At 58.2% G+C, this 19,792-nt stretch overlaps 1 protein-coding gene across 1 annotated transcript in view; it reads left to right on the top strand.

Moving 5' to 3' along the window:
* Positions 1-7,632: 7,632 nt before the first annotated feature.
* The window catches only part of CRB2 (crumbs cell polarity complex component 2), a 21,321-nt gene continuing 9,161 nt past the window's right edge, over positions 7,633-19,792 (top strand). Inside the window, exons 1-6 of the mRNA XM_007450244.1 lie at positions 7,633-7,726; positions 14,088-14,411; positions 16,791-16,986; positions 17,117-17,256; positions 17,751-17,936; positions 18,111-18,224. Of these exons, the coding sequence (XP_007450306.1) occupies positions 7,633-7,726; positions 14,088-14,411; positions 16,791-16,986; positions 17,117-17,256; positions 17,751-17,936; positions 18,111-18,224 (1,054 nt within the window). The remainder of the gene's footprint in view (positions 7,727-14,087; positions 14,412-16,790; positions 16,987-17,116; positions 17,257-17,750; positions 17,937-18,110; positions 18,225-19,792) is intronic.

Genomic DNA, 19,792 nt, shown 5'->3' on the forward strand with positions numbered 1-19,792 from the left:
TCTTCCGAAGAGTGTGGTCCTTGGGCTCCCACAGGGGGCAGCAGTTTGCCCATCTCAGTTTCCCAGGCCCTTGCCGAGGCAAGGCGTGGTCTCTGGACACTCCACGTTGACCCTGATGTGAGCATGGGGATATGGCTGTTTAGCCCAGAGTGTCGGCCTGGGGCCATAGGACTGTGTGTGTCTGTGAACGAACGGGAGTCTGTGTGTCTGTTATGCGTGAGTGGTATGTTTGTAGATGTGCACTGAAGGATAGTTCTGAATCTTGTGTCTATATCTGTAGCTACCTGCAGGGGGCGGTGTCTATACATATCTGAGCCTTAGATTTGGAATGATCAGATGTACACGTGTGAGCACCTGTGTATGAATGTGAGCATGTTCCTGTATATATTGGGGTGCTCTTGGGGGGCACTATGGGGACGTCTGCATACTTCTATCCAGGCAGGTGTAGGTGTGAGTGAATCTGTGAGCTTGTGGAATCTTGCATCCGTCCAGGTATTTGCGTATCTGAGTTTGTAGAGCATTTCCTGTGGAGTGTGTGTGTGTGTGTGTGTGTGTGTGTGTGTGTGTGTGTGTGTGTTTGGTGTGTGATGTGTGCAGACACACAGGAGTGTACAGAGAGAGCCCCAGGCTTGGGAGTCGGGGGTCTTTGTTCCAGGTCCAGCTCTGTTGTGTGACCTCATATAGACCCTGCCCCATCTAAGCCTCAGTCTCCCCTTGTGAAGCTTTGGTGCTCATGAGGCCTCGGATTCTGGACTCCAGGCTCCTGGCTCAGCCCACGAGGCAGCTGGAAGTGAGCTCTGATGGTGCTGTGGGCAGGTTTTGTTACAGGTTATTAAAATCCTGTTAGCATTATTTTGGGTTTGGATTTGCTCTTTCCATCAGATTCAAAAGTAAATGGATTTCCTGTTTCAGTGTCTCCATTTGTTATTCATTCTTTGTTTTCATAAAAGTTTAAAAGATTGTACTATTTAGACTCAACTGGAGAGGCTGATCACTTTTTCAAAAATTGTAATTCTGCCACTCCCTTGCCTGCAGCTGGAGCGATCCTTCCACCCATCGCAAATGCCCAGCTGTCCTGGCATTGCCACCGAGGCTCCCCCCTGCTCCCTGGCGGCACCCAGCCTCCCTAATGGTGCCCCATCCTCCCGGTCGCCTCTGGGCCACCCCTGCTCCCTGCAATTCTGCCACATTGCCTTCTGCCCCACTCCTGGAAACTGCCAGCCTCCCCCTGCCTCCATGCCTCTGCCCATGGACCCCCTCTGCCTAGAATGCTATCTCCCCTGCCTCTGGGGGTCCCAGGTGATGTGGGAGGTGGCTCGCGGGACCCTTCTCCAACCCCAGGATTTTTTAGGAAGGGGTGGGGGGTAGACAAGTGGCTTGTACTCTTCTAGTTCCCGAGCTGCTCTGACTTGGGGAGCTCTGGTCCATTCCCATCCCCTAACTGCTGTGACAGTGGTGTGACCTTGGGTGGGTCGCTCCCTTACTCCCACGGGGAGAAGGAGATGGGGCACAGAGTGCGACAGGACGGGCTGTAAGTCCTTCTTGCCTGCAATCCTCAACCTCTGTCCCCACGTGCCTACCCTTGCAAGATGGCCCCCCACCCCTGCAAGCCAGTGGCTGGAGGACGAGGCAGGCCCAAGACTGTGAGCCACTGGGCTTGGTCCAGGCCCTGGCAGGAACCCCAGAGCCTACATCTGAGCTGTGGGGCGGGTCCAGTCCCCCTCTGAGAAGCGGGTGGAGGCTGGCGGCTGGTGGGAGAGGGGCCTGGCCTATCCTGGAGCTCCCTCTAGTGTCTCCAGAGGGGCCTGCAGCCTGTCCCTTAGAGTGGAGAGGACGGGGTTTGTCTGGATCCCTCTCCCCAAGGCATCCTGCACACTCCAGCCTTCTCCCTCTTTCTCAGCCCCAGAAGACACCATATTCTGTTTTTTCTGCCACTCAAATGCCCACCCTCATCCCTGTCCTCTCCTTTCCTCCCTGTCCTAATTCAGACCCCGTGACCTTTCCCTGGAATTCCCAAGTTCTACTCTTGCCCTCCTGCAGTGCACCTGCCACACTCCTCCCAGAGGACACTCCGCCACATGCTAACCTGATCATGTCACCCCCCCTTCTTTAACCCCTTCTATGGCTCCCCAGTACCCCTGGCACAAAGGCCAACCTCCTTGGTACCTTACAAGCTCTTCGTGAGCTGTCCTCTGCTGACTCACCAGCCTCACCTGGGATCACAGCCCCTCCACATCTGACCTCGGGCAATATTCACCCGTCTGCGTCCTGAAGGTACGATGGCACAATGCCTTCTCCCACACCTGACCTTTGCCCACGCTGGGTCTCCAGCCAGATATGTCTTCTGCCTCCCCTCTACCTGGAAAACTCCTACCTCCTCTGGGAAGTTGCCCTCCGACAGCTGGCCTCTCTGTCCTTAGGGCTCTCACCAGGCTCTGAGCAACCGCCTCCCAGCACTGTCTGTACGTCTGTCTTTCTACTAGATGTGAGCTCCCCAAGGGCAAGGGCTCAATGGACTTTGCTTGTGTATTAATCACCTACTACGTGCCCTTGCTCAGGAGGGTACAGACATCTATACTGGCAACTAGAACAGGGCATGGTCAATCAGTCCTGGGGGCTTCGATCAAAGCCGTGGGGTCTGTGGGAGCACAGAAGAGGCCCTAACCAAGCCTGGGGGTAACCAAGGCTGCTCTGAGGAAGTGATGCCAGAACTGGGTCTTAAAGGATCAGCCAGATGTCAGCACAGCATTCAACCAGGGTGGGCTTTCCAGGCAGCAGACCCCAAGAGCAAAGACTAGTCAGCCAAAAACCAGCCAGGGAGTGTGTGTGTGTGTGTGTGTGTGTGTGTGTGTGTGCACGCGCGCGCGCGCGTGTGTGCATGTGCATGTGCGTGTGTGTGTGTGTTCAGTTGGGGTTGGGGACATGGCACAGCTGGGTGTAGGGCGGTATGGGTGGTATGCTGGTGGCATGGGTCTGCATCTGTGGAGGTAAGCCGGCAGCTGCATGATGAGGATTTGGGCATCAGGTTCAGGAATTTGGACTTGGCCTGAGGGTAACTGGGAGTCGACAGTCTGGGATTTGGAAAAGTCCCTCTGGCAGTTGGTGTAGAACCCAGGACCCTCCTGGGCGCTATTTGGGGAATTTGTGAGGGTGCATTCAGTTTTCTTGACTGCGGGCCCCACTGGCATTTAGTGGGTGGGCCCTGGATGCTGGCTGCCCTGCAACGTGCAGGACATTCCACACCATGGAGGAAGTTCCATGTGCCTTTTGACTTTTGAATGTCCTGCCAGACATTCACGTGAAGGAAAAACACTTGTGTCTGAGCCCAGAACCCAGGTCTGGCTTGCATAGAAATAAGAGCACTTTTGCATGAATGCTCTGAGCTTTAACACACACAGAATTTGCCAGAAATACAACTTCCATGTAAATTGAAGGAAGATTGCTCTTTATTTTGTTCAGAACCTTACCCAGGGTTGCCACCATTTGGGAAAATTACCTACTTAATTTCAACAGTGCTTGTGGTATTCGAGTTGCCAATACAATACCTCACTCTGCATAGGTCTGCATTTGGGGCTGTTGCATTCAGGGGGGTTCTATGAATAGGTGCAAGCTTCTTATTATTTTATCATGTCTTCTAGTGTAGTCAATAAGAGTATTTACAACTTGAAAGACCTATCATCTTAAATTTAACCAACACTCATTCAGCTTGTAACATACGCCAGGCACTGTTCTAAATGCTTCGTGACTAATTACTCATTTAATCCTGATAACAACTCTATGCAGTAAAGTGCTGCATAGAGAGAAAAAAAAAAGAACTTTTTGACTGGGGAGCTAACTGAGCACAGAGAAGTTAAGTAACTTACCTAAGGTCACACAGCTGGGAAGTGGAGAAGCCAGGATTTGAACCAGTGTCTGTGCACTTCACCGCTAGCCTGCAATGGCTCGCTCTGATATTTCAGTCCGGGCATTGGGATCGTTTTCTGTTGGGGAATTGTATGCATACGCACATCATTTCATTTCAGGGTAATAAGGAGTGATACAAGATATTTGTTACCAAGGGGGAGTTGAAACAGGGTTAAGAACCACAGGTAGAGGGCTCGTGAGAGAGCTGGGTTGGTCAGGAAGTTCACCCGGGGAGGATCGTTTGAGAAGGGCAGGGGGCTGGGAGCAGACTCAGACACACCCCAATATTCTGGGGGGAAAGCGAGCAAGGAACAGCCAGGCAGGTAGGAGGGAAGCCAGGGGAGAGGGCTCCCAGAAGGAGGGAGTGGATGACAGTGGGGAAGGAAGGCTTCGGAGAGACCCGGCCAGGTCAGGGCTGAAGGTGGCCCCGCAGCTGGCCACAGAGAGAACAGCATTACCTGAGCAGTGAGAGCTGAAGCAGCAGAGGGGTCTCCGCTGCAGCTGTAGTCAGCGGTGCACCCAGTGCAGGAAGAGCAGCGGGAGCCCTCCCTGCTCCTGTTGCCTCCCCCTCCCGGGGAAGGGAGCCGTGAGGAAGGCCAGAGGATCAGCAGGGCGGAGAGGGAAGAGGGTGGATCTGGCAGGGGAGCGGGCGACAGACAATAATCACACAGCCCCTGAGAAGGGAGATGCAGGACCCTGGTGGGGGCATCCAGGGCACAGGTCACCTTGGAAGAGTCTGGAGGCTTCTCCTGAGTGGGAAGCAGCCCCGCGTCACCATCCCCTCCCCCACCATCCCCTGCCCCACCATCCCCTCCCCCACCATCCCCTCCCCGACCCGGGCCCTGCGGGCAGCAGCCCACTCGTCACAGAACTCTGAGGTTGATACTGCACCCCAGTTTACAGATGGGGAAGCTAAGGTTCAGAAAAGTAAAGACAGACCAACAAAACCTTGCCTAAGGGCACAGGGCAGAATCAGGATTCAAATCAAGGGGTCTGATGCCAAAGCAGGCATTACCAAACCACTAAACTTTACTGTCACATCTCCATAAGGCTGGTGGGCACCTGCCCCAGGACTGGGTGCCCTTGACCAGGGAGCAGGCAGCAAATAATTCCTGAGTTGAATGGAGCACAGTTTGTCAACCTACAGTCAGAGGTTGGGGAGGGAAAAGGGGTGGCATTGGGCAGCCCCCAGGTCGAATCCCGCCCCTGCACTGATTAGCTGTGGGACCCTGAGCAGCCAATCTCACCTCCCCCAACCTCAGTTTCCTCATCTGTAAAATGGGGTCAATGCTGACCTTGCAGTGTCGTTGAGGAGGTAAGATGAGATTATGCTGGCTTCCTTTCCCCTTCCTCAGCCCCACCCCCAGGTCGGGAGGATGGGGGAAGTGGACTCTCCTGAGGGACCATCTTCTCAGAGGGGCTGGCCCACCCTTACTGTCTCTTCTCCAGATCCAGGCCAGGAAGTGCCTCAGGAAGATCGGCCCTGTCTAACCTCAGTCCTGCCTGCCGCCCACCTGACTCCCGGGCCCCTCCTTCCCGCTCACTCGTTTCCTCCTGCGGGTGCAGTTTAGCTCCCGCATCCCTCCCTCAGTGTCCTCATCCCTCGCCTGGGTGCCCCACAGACCTCGCAGGACACTCCCAGTTCTGGCCACAAGGTGGCGCGTGGCGGCTGCAGGACCCGGGCAGGGGGCAGGGGGCGGGGCTTGGAAGGAGAGCTCAGGCGCCCTTCTGACCTCGGAGCTCATTGTAAAAACGTGGGTGTTTGTGTCTGTGTATCCAGAGACCCAGGGGGCTGTGGGAGCCTCGTGGTCCTCCTGTTCTCTGCTTGGAGCTGCCTGGACCTCTGAGAAGCTGAATAAAGAGAACTTGCACTGCTGCTTAAACTCTTCATCACCCCCATGTTACAGATGAGGAAAGTGAGGCCCAGAAAAGGGATTCACGTGCTGGGGTCACTCCCTAGTCAGTGGTGGAGCTGGCCTCAAACCTGGATCTACTCGGCTGATGAGACTGTGCTCTTCCCAACAGAGTGGCGAGGGGCCGCCACGTGGAGGGGGTGGGGCTCCTGGTATATGTGAGAGGCAGGGAATTAAAGGTGATTTGGGAGTGTGGGGAGCTCCAGAAACCAAGGAGCAACTCCTACCCCAGAAGGACCAAGACTGGAGGGTGGAGATGGAGCAGGGATGTGGACAAGGGGTCCACCCAGGCCTTTGGTGTCCTCTCTGAGCACTTCCCCAGCATTGGAGAACCAGCGCCACTGCCTATGCCCTGTGTGACGCCCACTCTTCCCTTCCTGGAAGTTCCACGGGCCATTGCCCATCCCTCGAGCTCAGCCTGGAGCTCCACCAATTTACTCAGTTCTCTCTCTCCAGACTGTGCCCTCGAGGTGTCAGGGACACATCCAGAGCCCAGCATAGGGCCGGGGTGGCCTGAGTCCATGGTCACTGAATTGCGCCAAACAGGGGTGAGTTGGCAGGGGCCAGCTGCTCATTTCAGGAAGTCCTTTCAGCAAGGGGATTCTCCTTTCACTGGAGCTGAGGGCAGTGGAAGAATGGGCTGTTTTTTGATGTTGTAGTGCCTTTGAGATGACCTAGATTCCTGGGTCCAGGTCCCCGCAAGAACTCCTCCTCTCCACCCAAACAACATTCCCCTCTCCAGCCTGGAGCAAGCAAACATCAAGTGCAGCAGGAGACTGTAAGGTGAGACAACGAGAAGGACTTCCCAGCCAGTGGAGAGGGAAAGATTGCTGCTTAGTTAGAGCTGTCAGTTCCATAGAATGGGCTGCCTTGGATCGTTATGAGGCTTTTGGAGTTGTAAACAGCAAAGGCGGAATGATCTAGGCCAAAGGGGAGAAATAGAAAAGACTCAGTTTGGCGGTTGAAGGGATGGTGAGGGCCGGGGGAGCCGGGGGCCTCATCCTGAGGGTGGGGGTGAGAGGGGCTGTGTGTGGCAGTGTGGGGCCCATGGGAGTGAAGAGGTGGAGTGGGACTGAGGGACATGGAGGTGAGGAGCGGCCAGGAGCTCGCGGTGGATTGAACGTGGGGAGTGGGGAGCGAGGCGTCAGCTGCAGGGGGTGCTGGAGGGGTGGGGGGGAGGCGGGATGCCTTCTCAGGTGGGCAGCCCTGGGAGGGAGCAGGCTGGGAGGAACAAGCTGAGTGGGAGGGGCTGGGGCTTCCAGCAGAGAGGAGGTGGGAGGGGAGCTCGGGCTGGGCTGGGGAGGGAGGCCTAGGCTAAGAGAAGATGGGGGTGGGCAGGGTGGGAGTAGCTGGTATCATCGGGTGAGAAGAACAGCCCCCAGAACAGAAATGTCTCTGAGGAGGCTGAGGCAGCAGGACCTGAGAGGTGGGAGGAAAATGGGGGGGAGGTCGGGGGGGGAGAGAAGGGTTGGCCCTTGGACAAGGTCAGACCCATGGGGGCCCCCCGAGGCCTCATCTGGAGTCTGGAGCCCTGGGCTTGGGGAGCGGGCTGGGTCAGACCCCTCCTCTAGACCCTACTCAAGGTGCAGCCGCCTGGGAGGGCAGATATTTTACCACTTGGGCATTTTGTAAGAGCAGACTGCAATGTGAGCGGTGCCCTTGGACAGGTAGGATGCTAGTGTGCGGGGGAGGGGAGGGGAGGGGCAGGCGGGAGGGGCCGGGCCTCTGTCCACGGCATTAGTGCTGGTTGGAGGGAGACGGGGGTGTGGAGCCAGCCAGGCCGCCCGTTCCCACAGCCGCCGAGCAAAGCGCTGCCATGGCGCTGGCCCGGCCTGGGACCCGGGATCCCAGGCCCCCGGTCCCTCTCCTGTTGCTGCTGCTCGGAGGCTCTGCCCTCGCCCTCCCGGTCGGTGAGTTGGGGGCCGAGCCCTGGGAGACCCAGGGCAGCACCCCAGGCCGTGGGGTGTCCGTGTGGGTGCCGGGCCCGACTGCAGGGTGCAGGGGGGTGCGCATCTGGGGGCCACTGGAGCTTGCGTGGTCACGGGGGACTTTGTGGGGGGGACCGCCACCGGCCGGGGTCCGGGTAACGGGTGGGCCGTGTGTCTTGGAGGGGTGTTGGGCTGGGCTGTTCTGGCCTGTGAGGCCCGAGTCTGGGGGCTCTCATGTGAGTTGTGCGCAGGTTATGGACTGTGGGCTGTAGGCGCGTCTAAGCTGTGAGGCTGGGCAGCTGTCCCGTGCGAGCCAGGGGTTGTGTCTGAGGCTCTGTGCGTGTGGTGGGCTATATCCCAGCGCGAGTTGCGGGGTGCGACTTACTGAGTGGGTTGAACTGTGTCCTTGCTCTCGACACGGGGACGTGGGGTGGGGGCAGCAGACCCCAGCCCAGTGGATTGGGGTGGAGGGGAGGGAAGGGGACCCAGGGCTTCTGCCTGCATCCCCTCCGTTTGGTGATCGCCCTGCCTGCACTGCGGGGCTGGGGGTGCTCTGGCGTCCCTGGGGAGTGGCTGGGCATCTGGGAACACATGTGTCCACCGCTGCCCCCTCCCTGCCCCCCCAGCATTCCCAGATCAAGCTGAAAGGGCTTCGTGAAGCCAGACCCCGTTCACCAAGAGGTTTTTGCTTTTGTCCAAGTGGATTCACGTGTGCGCCGGCCTGGAATTCTTCCTGGGGGGTCTGGGGATGCTTTGTCTTGGTCACTATAGCTACGGAGCCAGGCCTGGGAAGTCCTGTGCAGGAGGGTGGCCTGGGCTCCGCTGCAGCGGGGGAGCCCCCACCTCCTCAGAGTCCCAGGATGTGGGTCCAACCTCTCAGGCCCCTCCCTGGGGCCTTCCTCAGCCTCTCGCAGGGCCTGGCTCACAAAACCTTCGTCTCGTCTCGTCTCCTCTCCGCAGGGCCCTTGTGGAGGACGAGGCCCCTGTTTTGCAAGGGAGGAAACTGAGGCTCAGGGAAGGATGGGGGCTTACAAGCTAGGCCCCTGAGGCAAATCGAAGAGGAGCTGGGGGCCTGCTCTCTGCACAAGGGGCATGAAATCCTGGTCTGTCCCCTACCGTACAGTGCACACACACAGGCAGGTGCACGCACAGATCGCACAAATGCACCTGCACACACACACGTGCACTGCCACCACACCAGCACAGTGGAGTGGCACGTACAACGGCACACAGAGGCACGTGTAGATCCGCCACACATGCACTCGAGCACACACACCTACCTGTACGTGACACATGCCTGCACACAGGTGTGCACTCACACTCAGATGTACCTTCACATGAACCTTGTGGCAGAGTGAACACTAAGTAGATGGATGCTACCGAAGGGAGCAGACGCTGATATACACACTCACCCGCACGCAGCCCTGCTGGGATTCCCAGGACCAGCCTTTCCCCCTGCAATTTTGGCACTGGGAGCCCCCTCCCTGGGGAATCCCTGAAAGCTGGGGTGCGGTGCTATGGGCATGAACATTTCTGGATGCCAGGACCCAAGCCCTGACTGCCAGGAGGAGACGGGCCAGGGATGATGTCACTTGAAAAGTAATTTCCATTCCAGAGGGGATGGGGGCTCTGGATGCCCTGGGCCCCTGGCTCTGCTGCCCACCCCTGCCACGCTCTGAGCGGGGCCCCTCCCTCCTGGGCCTACTCTGCCACAAAGGCCCGGCTGGTTGCTAGGAGAGCGCCAAGCATCTTGGAGCACAATGGGGCACACTGGGGCTCTCACATCCTTCCCGGCTGCCTGCACACCAGGGAGCCCAGCTGACAAAGGGGCAGCAAGTCCAGCCCCCAAGTCCGGCCCCTCCTCCAGCCAGAGCTGGGTGGGGGCTTGCAGGACAGAGGCAGGGAGCAGGGAGCCCCACACAAATGCTCTATCGTCAGGATTTGTTGGATAGTCAGTGTTTGCCCCAAGTAAAGATCTGTTGGCAAGTGAATAATACCATCAGCCTGTACGTGCTGCTCCTGGACTAACATGCTCAAATTTAATTCTCACAACAGCCCTATGAAGTCGACTCTGATACCCCCAGCTTACAGAGGAGGAAAGCGAGGCCCAGAGAGGGTCAGTAACTTGCCCAGAGTCACAGCTTGTGTGTGGCAGGGCCAGGATTTCACAGGCGCCTATGGGACTAGTCTATGTAAAGTCACATCTCCTCTCTGTGCTTCTGTCTAAAGGGGGCAAACCAGCTCACTGTGAGGGCTGCTACAAGAATCCGATAAGACAATGCAGTTCTCCAACTTAGGTTTGGCATGGAATCCCGTTTCAAAGGACATTTTAGAAAGGAGCCGGAAGCCACTAATAGTTAAAAGTGGCCTGCTGGGGTGGCAGGCCTGGGAACCCATCTGCCCGGTCTCACCCCCATTCCAGGAAGTGCCTCCATGGCCCCAGCCCTCTGAGACCACGGTCTGGAAACACTGGAATTTGCCAACGCCAGGCAAAGGGTAGGCAGTGGATCCGCGACAGCTATTGTGGGGATTACCAAAATTATGTCTTTTAACCTCAGGTGATAAACATTTTTGTAAAAGACTATTCCAAACTCTGCTGCCTTATTAGAGGCATTTAGTCCTTTCCTGATGGCTCTGCCTCAGCTGCGCTGCACTGTTATTCAGTCCTACCCTTGGGGCCTCGTGCTATTAGATGGGCAGTTTTTTCCCTATGCCAGAAGCACATCTTATGGGATCTTGGGTGGCTTCTCAGATATATTCTCTTTTTTGCCTTGTCAAGATGAGAAGCTTTACAAAACCCACCCTCAGCAAACACTTCTCATTAGTCGTTGGCAGTTCTCATTAGGCCTGTTACAAGTGCAAATAAAGTAGGAGTAACTAGGCACGGAGTGAAGCCTGAAGCACCGTGCAATTGCTAGCAGCTGGATTCTGGATAGACAGGGAAGACTGCCCGCTCTACCCAGGCTGATATTGGAACCTTCACTCTCAGGCAAGCCTTCCGAGACTCTTTCAGTGCCCGGGGGAGGCTGGGCTAGAATGCTCTAAAATGACAATACATGGGTGGCAATTTAGAGTTTGCAAAGTGGGAATTTCACATGCATCAGGAGATGTGGACTTCACGGAAGTCTGGAAATGATCTGCTTCTTAGTTTTTTGAGGAATGATCCTGGGCAAGTTTATCAACCTCTCCGAGTTAGAGAAACAGTTTTCTTACTGGCACCCACCTTTTCCAGTTTGAATCAAACACAATAATGTAATTAGAGATGCAAGATGTGTAGCACAGCTACACGTGCACTCACGAAATGGTTCCTCTTATTATAATCCTGTCCTTTTCATGAAGAAAAGTCTCTTCCCGGAGGTGGGTTCTGGGCCTTCCCAGGGCAGGGCAGCAGGTCCAAGGGGAGGGGCGGGTGTCCGTTAATCCTTTCCCCCCGCCAGGTCGTCCCAGGCAGCCTGAGAGGTCAGGAGGGATTTGTAAAGATAAGCACAGGCCCCTCGTCACCCCGGCAACAGGCCACGCCCCTCCAGCCAGGCTGGGAAGGCCCCTTCTCCGTCCCGCCATCCTCACCTCTCCCCCCCTCAGCCCTGGGCTAGCCAGGCCTCCTGGGCTCGCTCCCTGGAGGCAGAGCGCCCAAGGTCAGTGCTTGTTCCCAGGCCTCAACGTGCAAAGGAGTCCCCAGGGAGCATGTTGCAATGCAGATTCTTGGGCCCCAGGCCCAAGTGTTCTGCATCTCTGGGTCTGGAGTGGGGCCCAGGAATCCGTATTCTTTATATAGGCCCTGGGGTGATTCTGGAACGCTCAGAGTGGAGGCTCTGGAGCAGCAGAGACCTGGGTTTGGATTCCAGCCCCTCCTAGGGAACTGTGAAGTCGCTTATCTCTGAGCCTTACTTTCCTCAACTGTAAAAAATGAATGATAGCACTATCCACCCCCTAAGGTAACTGTGAAGACAGAGATTACACAAGAGAGACGGCTGTGCCTCACATGCAGGCTTCTGGCACCACTGCAGGCCTCCTAGGGCAGACAGCTCCCTCCCTCTCTGCCTGCAGGAACTCCTTCCTCCAGTGGGGCTGGGCTCGGCCTCCTGGGGCTCCATCATACAGGGTCATGGCCCACCTGCTCCCACAGTGATGAAGCACCTTCCCCTGTCCCCACAGGTGCTGCCTCCTCAGCCTGCTCTGAATCGGGGGCAAAGCTCCAGACTGGGGTGGGGTCCCTTGGGTCACACAGATGAGGGGTGGCGCTTGCCGGGATTAAACGAAGGGCCTGTTGGCATAGGACCCAACAGCCAGGGCCCTTTGAGTGGGAGCTGTGACCACTGTGCTGCTCCTCCTGAGTGTGCTGGGTCCAGGGACCCTGACTCTAATGGCCAGAGCCCTCACTGAAGGCTCGCTGGTGCCAAGGCCTCACTCACGTTCCCTCAGTGGCCCCTCACAACACTCACAAGGCGGGCACTGTTTACACCCCAGATACAAGCCGGGTCTGATGCCCAAACCTGTGTCCTTTCCCAAGGAAGCCTGATCCACTCACCCCCATCAGAGCATCTCCCCCTCCCAATCAGACCATCTTCCCACCCCCATCAGACTATTTAGCCCTGGAGGACCAGGCTCTATATTGATCCACCATCATGGCTCAGGGTGGGAAGAAGAAAGACAAGCTGCCCATAAGCCCCTCAGAGAGGCCCAGATGGCCCCTGCCCTCACTGATGAGACCAGGCTTGGGGGAGGGGGAGCTGTGGGCAGAGAGGGTCTGTGGAGCCCAGAGCCCTAGAAGGTCATCTTGGCCTGACAGTGTTTCAGACCCTCTGTCCCCTTGCCACACACCTGGCCCTGGGTGGCTGCTTGCCCCTAACCCCTCTTGGTGAGAATCTTGGAGAGCGAGCCCATGTTCAGCTGTATCAGGTGCTTTGGGAGCTGGGCGGTGGGGCTGACAGCTGGGTTCTCTCCCTGGGTCCATCGGTTGGTCGGTACCTCTGTCTCTCTGTCCCCCATCCTGCTTGGCCCTGGCTGGCAAGGGTGGGGGCTGGCCGGTGGACAGCCCTGCCTGGTGGAATGTGGATGACGCCTGAGAGGCTGTTGAGCCTTATCTGGGGGTCTTCGCTGGGTGGGGGAGGGGAGGCACAGGGCCCGAAGCTGTTCGGGGCCTGGTTAGTGTCTGGATGACAACCTGGGTGGGGGAGGGGCGCCTCTCGGAGGCACCTCCTTCTCGCGGGCAGCTCCCATTCCTCCGTCACTTACTGAGTTCCTACCCCGAGTGGGCGCTTGACTGCTGTCCCTGAGGCTCTCAATCCTTCCGTATCCTACAAGGCACGTACTATTATCAACCCTCTTCAGATTGGGGAACGAAGGCTCAGTAGGAGAAATGACTTGCCCAAGGTCTCATAGCTTGTTGGCCGCGTGGGGATTTGAACCCAGGGCTATTTGACTTCAAAGCTTCAAAAGTTCTTACACCGGCATGACGCATGACATTGACAGGCTCTTAGCAAGGGAGGGTGGGAGGGAAGCGGGCTCCAGATCAGGAGATGACCGTCTAAGTGAGGGAGCTCTGCCTTGTGGAGATGTAGCAGTGGCTGGAGCCGGGAGTTCAGTCGGCTGGTCTCAATACCTGCCCTGAACCCTGTGACCCCGGCCAGTCTGGCCACTCACACTTGCTGATGGCAGCGGATACAGTGAGGGCCAGGGATCCTCTGAGAAGTTCCCAGGCCAGCAGGGCCAGGAGGGGAGGAGGGGTAGAGGGGGGAGAGGGGCCTTTGAAGTCCTCCATCTCCAGTTTCACGCAGGGATGGAGTTACCAGACCCCCAGCGGGAGCAGTGGAGTGGGCAGTGGGAGGAGACGCCCTCCTGGGAGGGAGCAGGCCGGGGATCCCCTCCCCAGGTGGGGCTGGAGCACACGGACAGACCCTGAGGGCTAAGCCAGCACTAACTTGCTGTGTGACCTCAGGCAAGAGTCCTCACTTTCACTCTGGAGCCTGGATCTGCTCTCTTGTAAAATGGGCCTGACAGGGCCTGCTTCCAAGGGGCTCTGTGGGGTTGCACTGACACCGTGGAGCGAAAAGCTCACAGGGTTAGTGGGCGTCTGCTCACTAATCCTGCCCGGGGAGCCAGGCATCCCGGGTCCTATTTCCCTGCTATGGAGGCACCCCTGAAACCATTCCCAGTTCTGGGTGCAGATGCGTGCAGCCTGCTGGGACCTGGCGTGTAGACCCCCTGGCGCTCCCTGCATCCTCCTGAGTACTGATGGAGCCCTGCTGCTGACTCTGGGATCTGGGGATGGGCCTGGGTGTGGGGAGGGGAGTGTCCTGGTAGCCCCTGTCCACCCTGCCCAGCCAGTTTCCTCTCTCTACAGGAACTGCGCCTTCGGAACCCCCGGCTGCCTGTGCCTCAGACCCATGTGCTCCAGGGACCGAGTGCCAGGCTACAGAGAATGGTGGCTATACCTGTGGGCCCCTGGAGCCCCGGGGCTGTGCCAGTCAGCCATGCCACCACGGTGCTCTGTGTGTGCCCCAGGCTCCAGACCCTAGTGGCTTCCGCTGCTACTGCGTGCCCGGATTCCAGGGCCCCCGCTGTGAGCTCGACATCGATGAGTGTGCGTCCCGGCCCTGCCACCACGGGGCCACCTGCCACAACCTGGCCGATCGCTACGAGTGCCACTGCCCCCTCGGCTATGCAGGTAATGGCCCCAGCTGTTCCCAGAGGCGTGTGTAATGTCGACCCCATCAGCGACTCAGAGTTGTCAAATCACGAATTCAGCTTTGACCTTAGAGGAGAGACACCCCCAGGCATCCTGGCAGCTCTAGGGTGTACCCACTCTTGGTCATGCTGCGGAATTAATGCTTCTCGGGCTAACCTGGCAGCTCTGGATGAGAGTGTGATGAGTGAGCGCTGGCACGGTGCCTGGCACACTACAGACACTGGACAAATGTTATTTCAGTCCCTTGTAGGGTTCAGGTGGTGCTGGTAGTGGAGACAGCCCTCAGGCATCTCTGGGACTAGAGTGTAGACATGCCTGGCTTAGCTTTAACGAGGACACACCTAGACAGCACTTCTAGCATCGACTCACTCCAGACCCGTCAGGCTGGAGCACAGACATCCTCTGGTGGCTTGTCTGATCGTCCTGGAGCACAATACCCCGGTATGGTTCAGGTTGTCATGTGGACCCTCTCCTCTTGGGGCGGGAGCCCCCAGAGTTCCTGCATAGAGACATTGGTGGACTTGCTCAAACTGTAACGTAGATGTACCCCCAGGGATCTCTGCTGTCTTGAGGGGGCCAGTTCCCTCCTCCAGAGTATGGCCCTGTCCCAGTCCCATCCACCCTCCAAGGCGAGAGCATCCTGGAGCAGCTGCCTGGAAGTCAGGAAGGAGGGCGCAACTAGGGACAGGTCTGGGAGCGAGGCTAGGTCTAGGGCAGCTGGGAGCCTGCAGTGCGGACACTCCAGGTTCTACTCAACCCTGAATTCAGATGACTCTCTCTGAGGGCAGAGGGCAGTTTGAGGTCACCTCAGAGTAAGAGGTATACAGACTTGGGGGCTGGGCTCCGGGAGAGGGGGCATACAGTGGAGAGATGGATCTCAGCACACAGATGAAAATGAACTTTGGAAACGGGTTCCATGTACCTTTCTCATCATTTGAGAGTTCAGGTGTCTGGATAGATTAGTTGTGGATGTGTGAGTAGGTCATGTAAAGGCCTCTGTGTCTGCCAGTATCCACGGGTGTCTGGGATCCCTGAATGCATTTGTGGGAAAGTCTGTGTGTGGGTGCCAGCAGGTGTGTGCGTGCCCAGATGTGCGGTGCTCAGATACTTTGGGTAATGCTTTCTGGGTGAGTTGTGGTGTGAGTGGGGGCAGTGTCTGCTGTGATTCATTTCCTCCTCCTTCCCTTCCTAGCCAGGCGGGGGAGGTTGGGATTCCAGGCGGCCTGGGCCTGGCTCCCCCTGGCACAGAGAGTGGGAGTGGGGCTGGGTCACAGGAAGGAGGGCCCCTGTTTTGTGCTCACTGAGCCAGGAAGGGGGGAAAGGTTCCAGCTGGAGCCAGCTGGGTCCCCAGCCCCCCACGACCAATCCCACTTAGGGGGTAGAGGCAGGGCCACTGGAGTGTACAATGACAAGTGGGCTCCACGATAAGCTTGGGCAGTACATTTCCAAACCCTGAGATCCTCCATCTCCCTTCATCTCCACAGCCCCTCCCCTGAGAGCCTCCCAACCATCTTGGTTTTATCCAGGACTGAGAGGGTTCCCAAGACACAGGACTTCCAGGTGTAAAAGCAAGACAGTGCAGGGAAAGCCTGAAGGAGTTGGCTACCTTGGTCCAGCATCTCCCATCGGGTATGCCCCTCCTTGCTAGGGTCCCTCCTTACACCCTCCACAAAAAGCCAGCAGAGCGAAATGTAGAGAGGACTATATATCAGCTGCTTAAAACTTTTAGGATAAGCTCGGATTGTGTTACTTGGCCCCCAAGGCCTGACACTCCCCACTCCTGCCCCACCTCCTTCACTCTCCCCTTTGCTCCCCGACCCTCCATGCACCCCTGCCCTAGGGCATCATGCCCCTGCCCCAAGCAGGTTTTCACCAATAGTCTCTCTGGAGAGACTTATACAGTCTCTCTGGAATCCAACTGCTCACACAGCCCCCTATCCTAGTCCAGCGAATGCCCCCTCATCCTTCAAGTCTCTTCTTCCGAGAAGCCTTCCCTGACTCTCAATACCCCAGGCTAAGACCCTGCCTCTTGCTGTCACAGTATCTAGCAGGTACCCACTGTTGAGCTTATCAAAAGTAAAAATCAGTCCTCATTTACGTAATATTGACTTAATCCCCATCTCCTGGGCTAGACTGGTATGAGCTCAAGGGGCCAGGGATGTCTGTGTTGTTTCAACCCCACTGTTATTGCTGGCGCAAGAAACACCTGCTCTGGATGAATGGAACAACGGATTCTCTCTTTGGATCCTGACGTTCCGTTTCTGGTCAGTCTGGAGCAGGTTTCGGGTCAGCTTGGCTCGGCCTCATTCGCTCTCCCTCTGGGCGGCCATCTCTCTGTCTGTCTCGGTCCCTGTCCAGGCGTGACCTGCGAGGCGGAGGTGGACGAGTGTGCCTCGGTGCCCTGCCTGCACGGGGGCTCGTGCCTGGATGGCTTGGGCTCCTACCGCTGCGTGTGCGCGCCGGGCTTCGGGGGCGCCAGCTGCCAGCTGGACCTGGACGAGTGCCAGAGCCAGCCGTGCGTGCACGGGGGCTTATGCCACGACCTGGTCAACGGGTGAGCGGGCGGCCGGGTGCCCTCAAGCGGTGAGGCTGCGCGGTGGGCGGCGGGGTGGGGGGCGCGATGGAGACAGGGGGAGCTGGAGGTTCGGGCGCGTGCTCAGCTCCGGTCGCGCGCCCCCTTGCAGGTTCCGGTGCGACTGCGCGGACACGGGCTACGAGGGCGCGCGCTGCGAGCAGGAGGTGCTGGAGTGCGCGTCGGCGCCCTGCGCGAACAACGCGTCCTGCCTCGAGGGCCTCGGGAGCTTCCGCTGCCTCTGCTGGCCAGGTGTGTGTGCGCGTGCGCGAGAGCTGTGCGCGTGCGCGCTCGCACGCCCAGGGGGGCGGGGGCGCAGGCTGAGGAGGACTGCCCTGGGACAACCTGGCCGTGCGCACACACCCTGAGTGGACTAAGCCCAGTGTGTGCCTGTGACTGCAACTTCTCTGAGCCTCAGTTTCCTGATCTGCTAAACAGGGCTAATCACAGCACCTGCTCCTGGGCTGTTCTGAGGAGGGTAAAATGGTGTAGCGCCCATCAAGCCTTGGTACAGGGCCCCGCACGTGCAGAGTGCTCAGTGATGCCAGTAATAATAGTAACATGATGCTGATGCTGGTGAAGGCTGCACTGGTCATTCCTACCCCCTCAGTTTGTCCCTCCCTCGGAATATCCGTGACCATATCTGAGTTGTTGTCCCCGCCTGGCCCTGGGCTGGCCTGGCAGCAGTGGAGGGGTGCTGCTTGGTGACCCCCTGTGACCTGACGCCCACCTGTGTGTGTCCCCAGGCTACAGCGGCGAGCGGTGCGAGGTGGATGAGGATGAATGTGCAGTGGGCCCCTGTCAGCACGGGGGCCAGTGCCTGCAGCGCTCCGACCCAACCCTCTATGGCGGCATCCAGGCCGCCTTCCCAGGAGCCTTCAGCTTCCGCCATGCTGCTGGCTTCCTGTGCCGCTGCCCTCTGGGCTTTGAGGGTGAGCCCCCTTCCAGGGAAGCAGGTCTGTAGTGTCCAGATGCGCGGGAGGGATGCCGAAGCTGGGTTCAAGCACCTCTCTCTGGCCTCAGTCTCCCTAGCTATAAAATGGGCCCTTTCCAGTTCCAGTCTGGCTCTGAGGGAGCTGTGGGAACCACAGCTGGGCTTCTTGCAGGGGACGACTGCAGTGTGGACGTGGACGAGTGTGCCTCACGGCCATGCCTCAGTGGAGGTCTCTGCCAGGACCTGCCCAATGGCTTCCAGTGCCACTGTTCAGATGGCTACACAGGTGCCTGGGGTGCGGTGGGCACTGGGGCAGGGCAAGGTCAGATTCGGTGGACTTGGCTGATGTGTGGAGGCTGGATTGATGGGGTCAAGGTCATTAGGGAGGAGGTGGGTGTAAGAGGACTGAGCTGGGACCTGGGCTTTGGAGGTGGGAGTGGGGGGAAAACCTTCTGGAGTGGAGGTTGAGAAATATTTATGAGGGGCACGCTACCGGTCCTGAGGGTTGTTCCAGGTGTGAGTGGGAGGTGTCAGGGATGCTGGCCGTGTTTCTGCCCTGGGTGACATTGGGTAGAGGAGGGTGAGTTCAGCCTTGTCCATACCGAGTCTGAGTGCCTGTGGAGCACCTAAAGGGAGGAGCCTGGGTGGGGGCTGGTGATCTGGGGTCTGTGGCCCAGGAGAGGGGCCTGAGACTGGGGGTCCTGCAGCTGGAGTCTCAGGCAGCCAAGGTTATCCAGGAGAAAGTGTGGAGTATTGGGCAGAGACAGCCCTAGACACCCGACATCAAAGGGCTGGGCAGAGGCCGAGGGGCCTGCAGGGAGGACAGGGCAATTCGGCCAGGACAGAGGAGGTAAAAACGGTGGGGGTGTGTGTGGTTGGATGTGTGGTGGAGGGAGTGTGGTGGGGGTGTGTGTGGTGGAGGTGGAGGGAGTGTGGTGAGGGGTGTGTAGTGGAGGTGGAGGGAGTATGGTGGTGGGGTGTGTGGTGGGGGGTGTGTGGTGGGGGGTGTGTGGTGTGTGGTGGAGGTTCTGGAGAAGGATGAGCTTGGCCTTTGCAGAGCTGGGGCGCGTACTGGGCGGGAGCTGGGCCTGCAGAAAGCCTCTCCCTGCCTTGGGTACAGAGGATGCAGAGACATACAGATACCCTTCCCTGCGGATACTGATGAAACCGAGGACCTCCTCACACAGCATGGAGTGTCCCTGCCCCCTCTGGAATGCCTGTGACGCTTCCCCCACACCCGCCCGCCTTCCTGCTCCGACGAGCTGCCTCCTCTCCCTGGCATGGCTGCTGGGCATAGGCTCCCCTGCCTGGGGCAAGGAGGTGGTGATCACCACCGTCCCTTCCACTCTCACCCCCCAAAGGTGCTGGGGGCTCAGCATCCCACTTCTGGGTGGCCAAAACCTCTGGACACCCTGAAAACCCATCTCATGCCCCCATGGGCTGAGGTTCCTTGAGTTCTTGCTCACTCCCAGGCACAGTGCCCCAGAAACAGTGGCCTTGTGGGTGCCTGGCACACACTGGGCCCACTGCAGCGTTCCCTGCATCTGAAGAGTATTCTCTGCATTGTTTTTCTCCTCACCAAAGCCCCACGAGGTAGGGTTCTAAATCCCCATCTTACAGATGAAGCCATAGAGGCTTTAGAGAGGGCGTGTCATCCCCCCCAGGTTCGACAGTGTTAGCGGGAGCCCAGCTCCTCCCCAGGCTGAGCTCAGCTGATGGGTGGCAGGGAGGTCAGACCTCTGAGGTCAAGGACCCGGAGGGGGAACCCCGGCTGTGGGGCTGGTCCGCCCCCATCCTCCCTTGGGGTTGTGCTGGGCGTGGAGGAGGCCAGTGCCTGGCATTCCTGAGCCAGCT

Source organism: Lipotes vexillifer, unplaced genomic scaffold, assembly GCF_000442215.2.
Source record: "Lipotes vexillifer unplaced genomic scaffold, Lipotes_vexillifer_v1.1 scaffold890, whole genome shotgun sequence".
Lineage (NCBI taxonomy): Eukaryota > Metazoa > Chordata > Mammalia > Artiodactyla > Lipotidae > Lipotes > Lipotes vexillifer.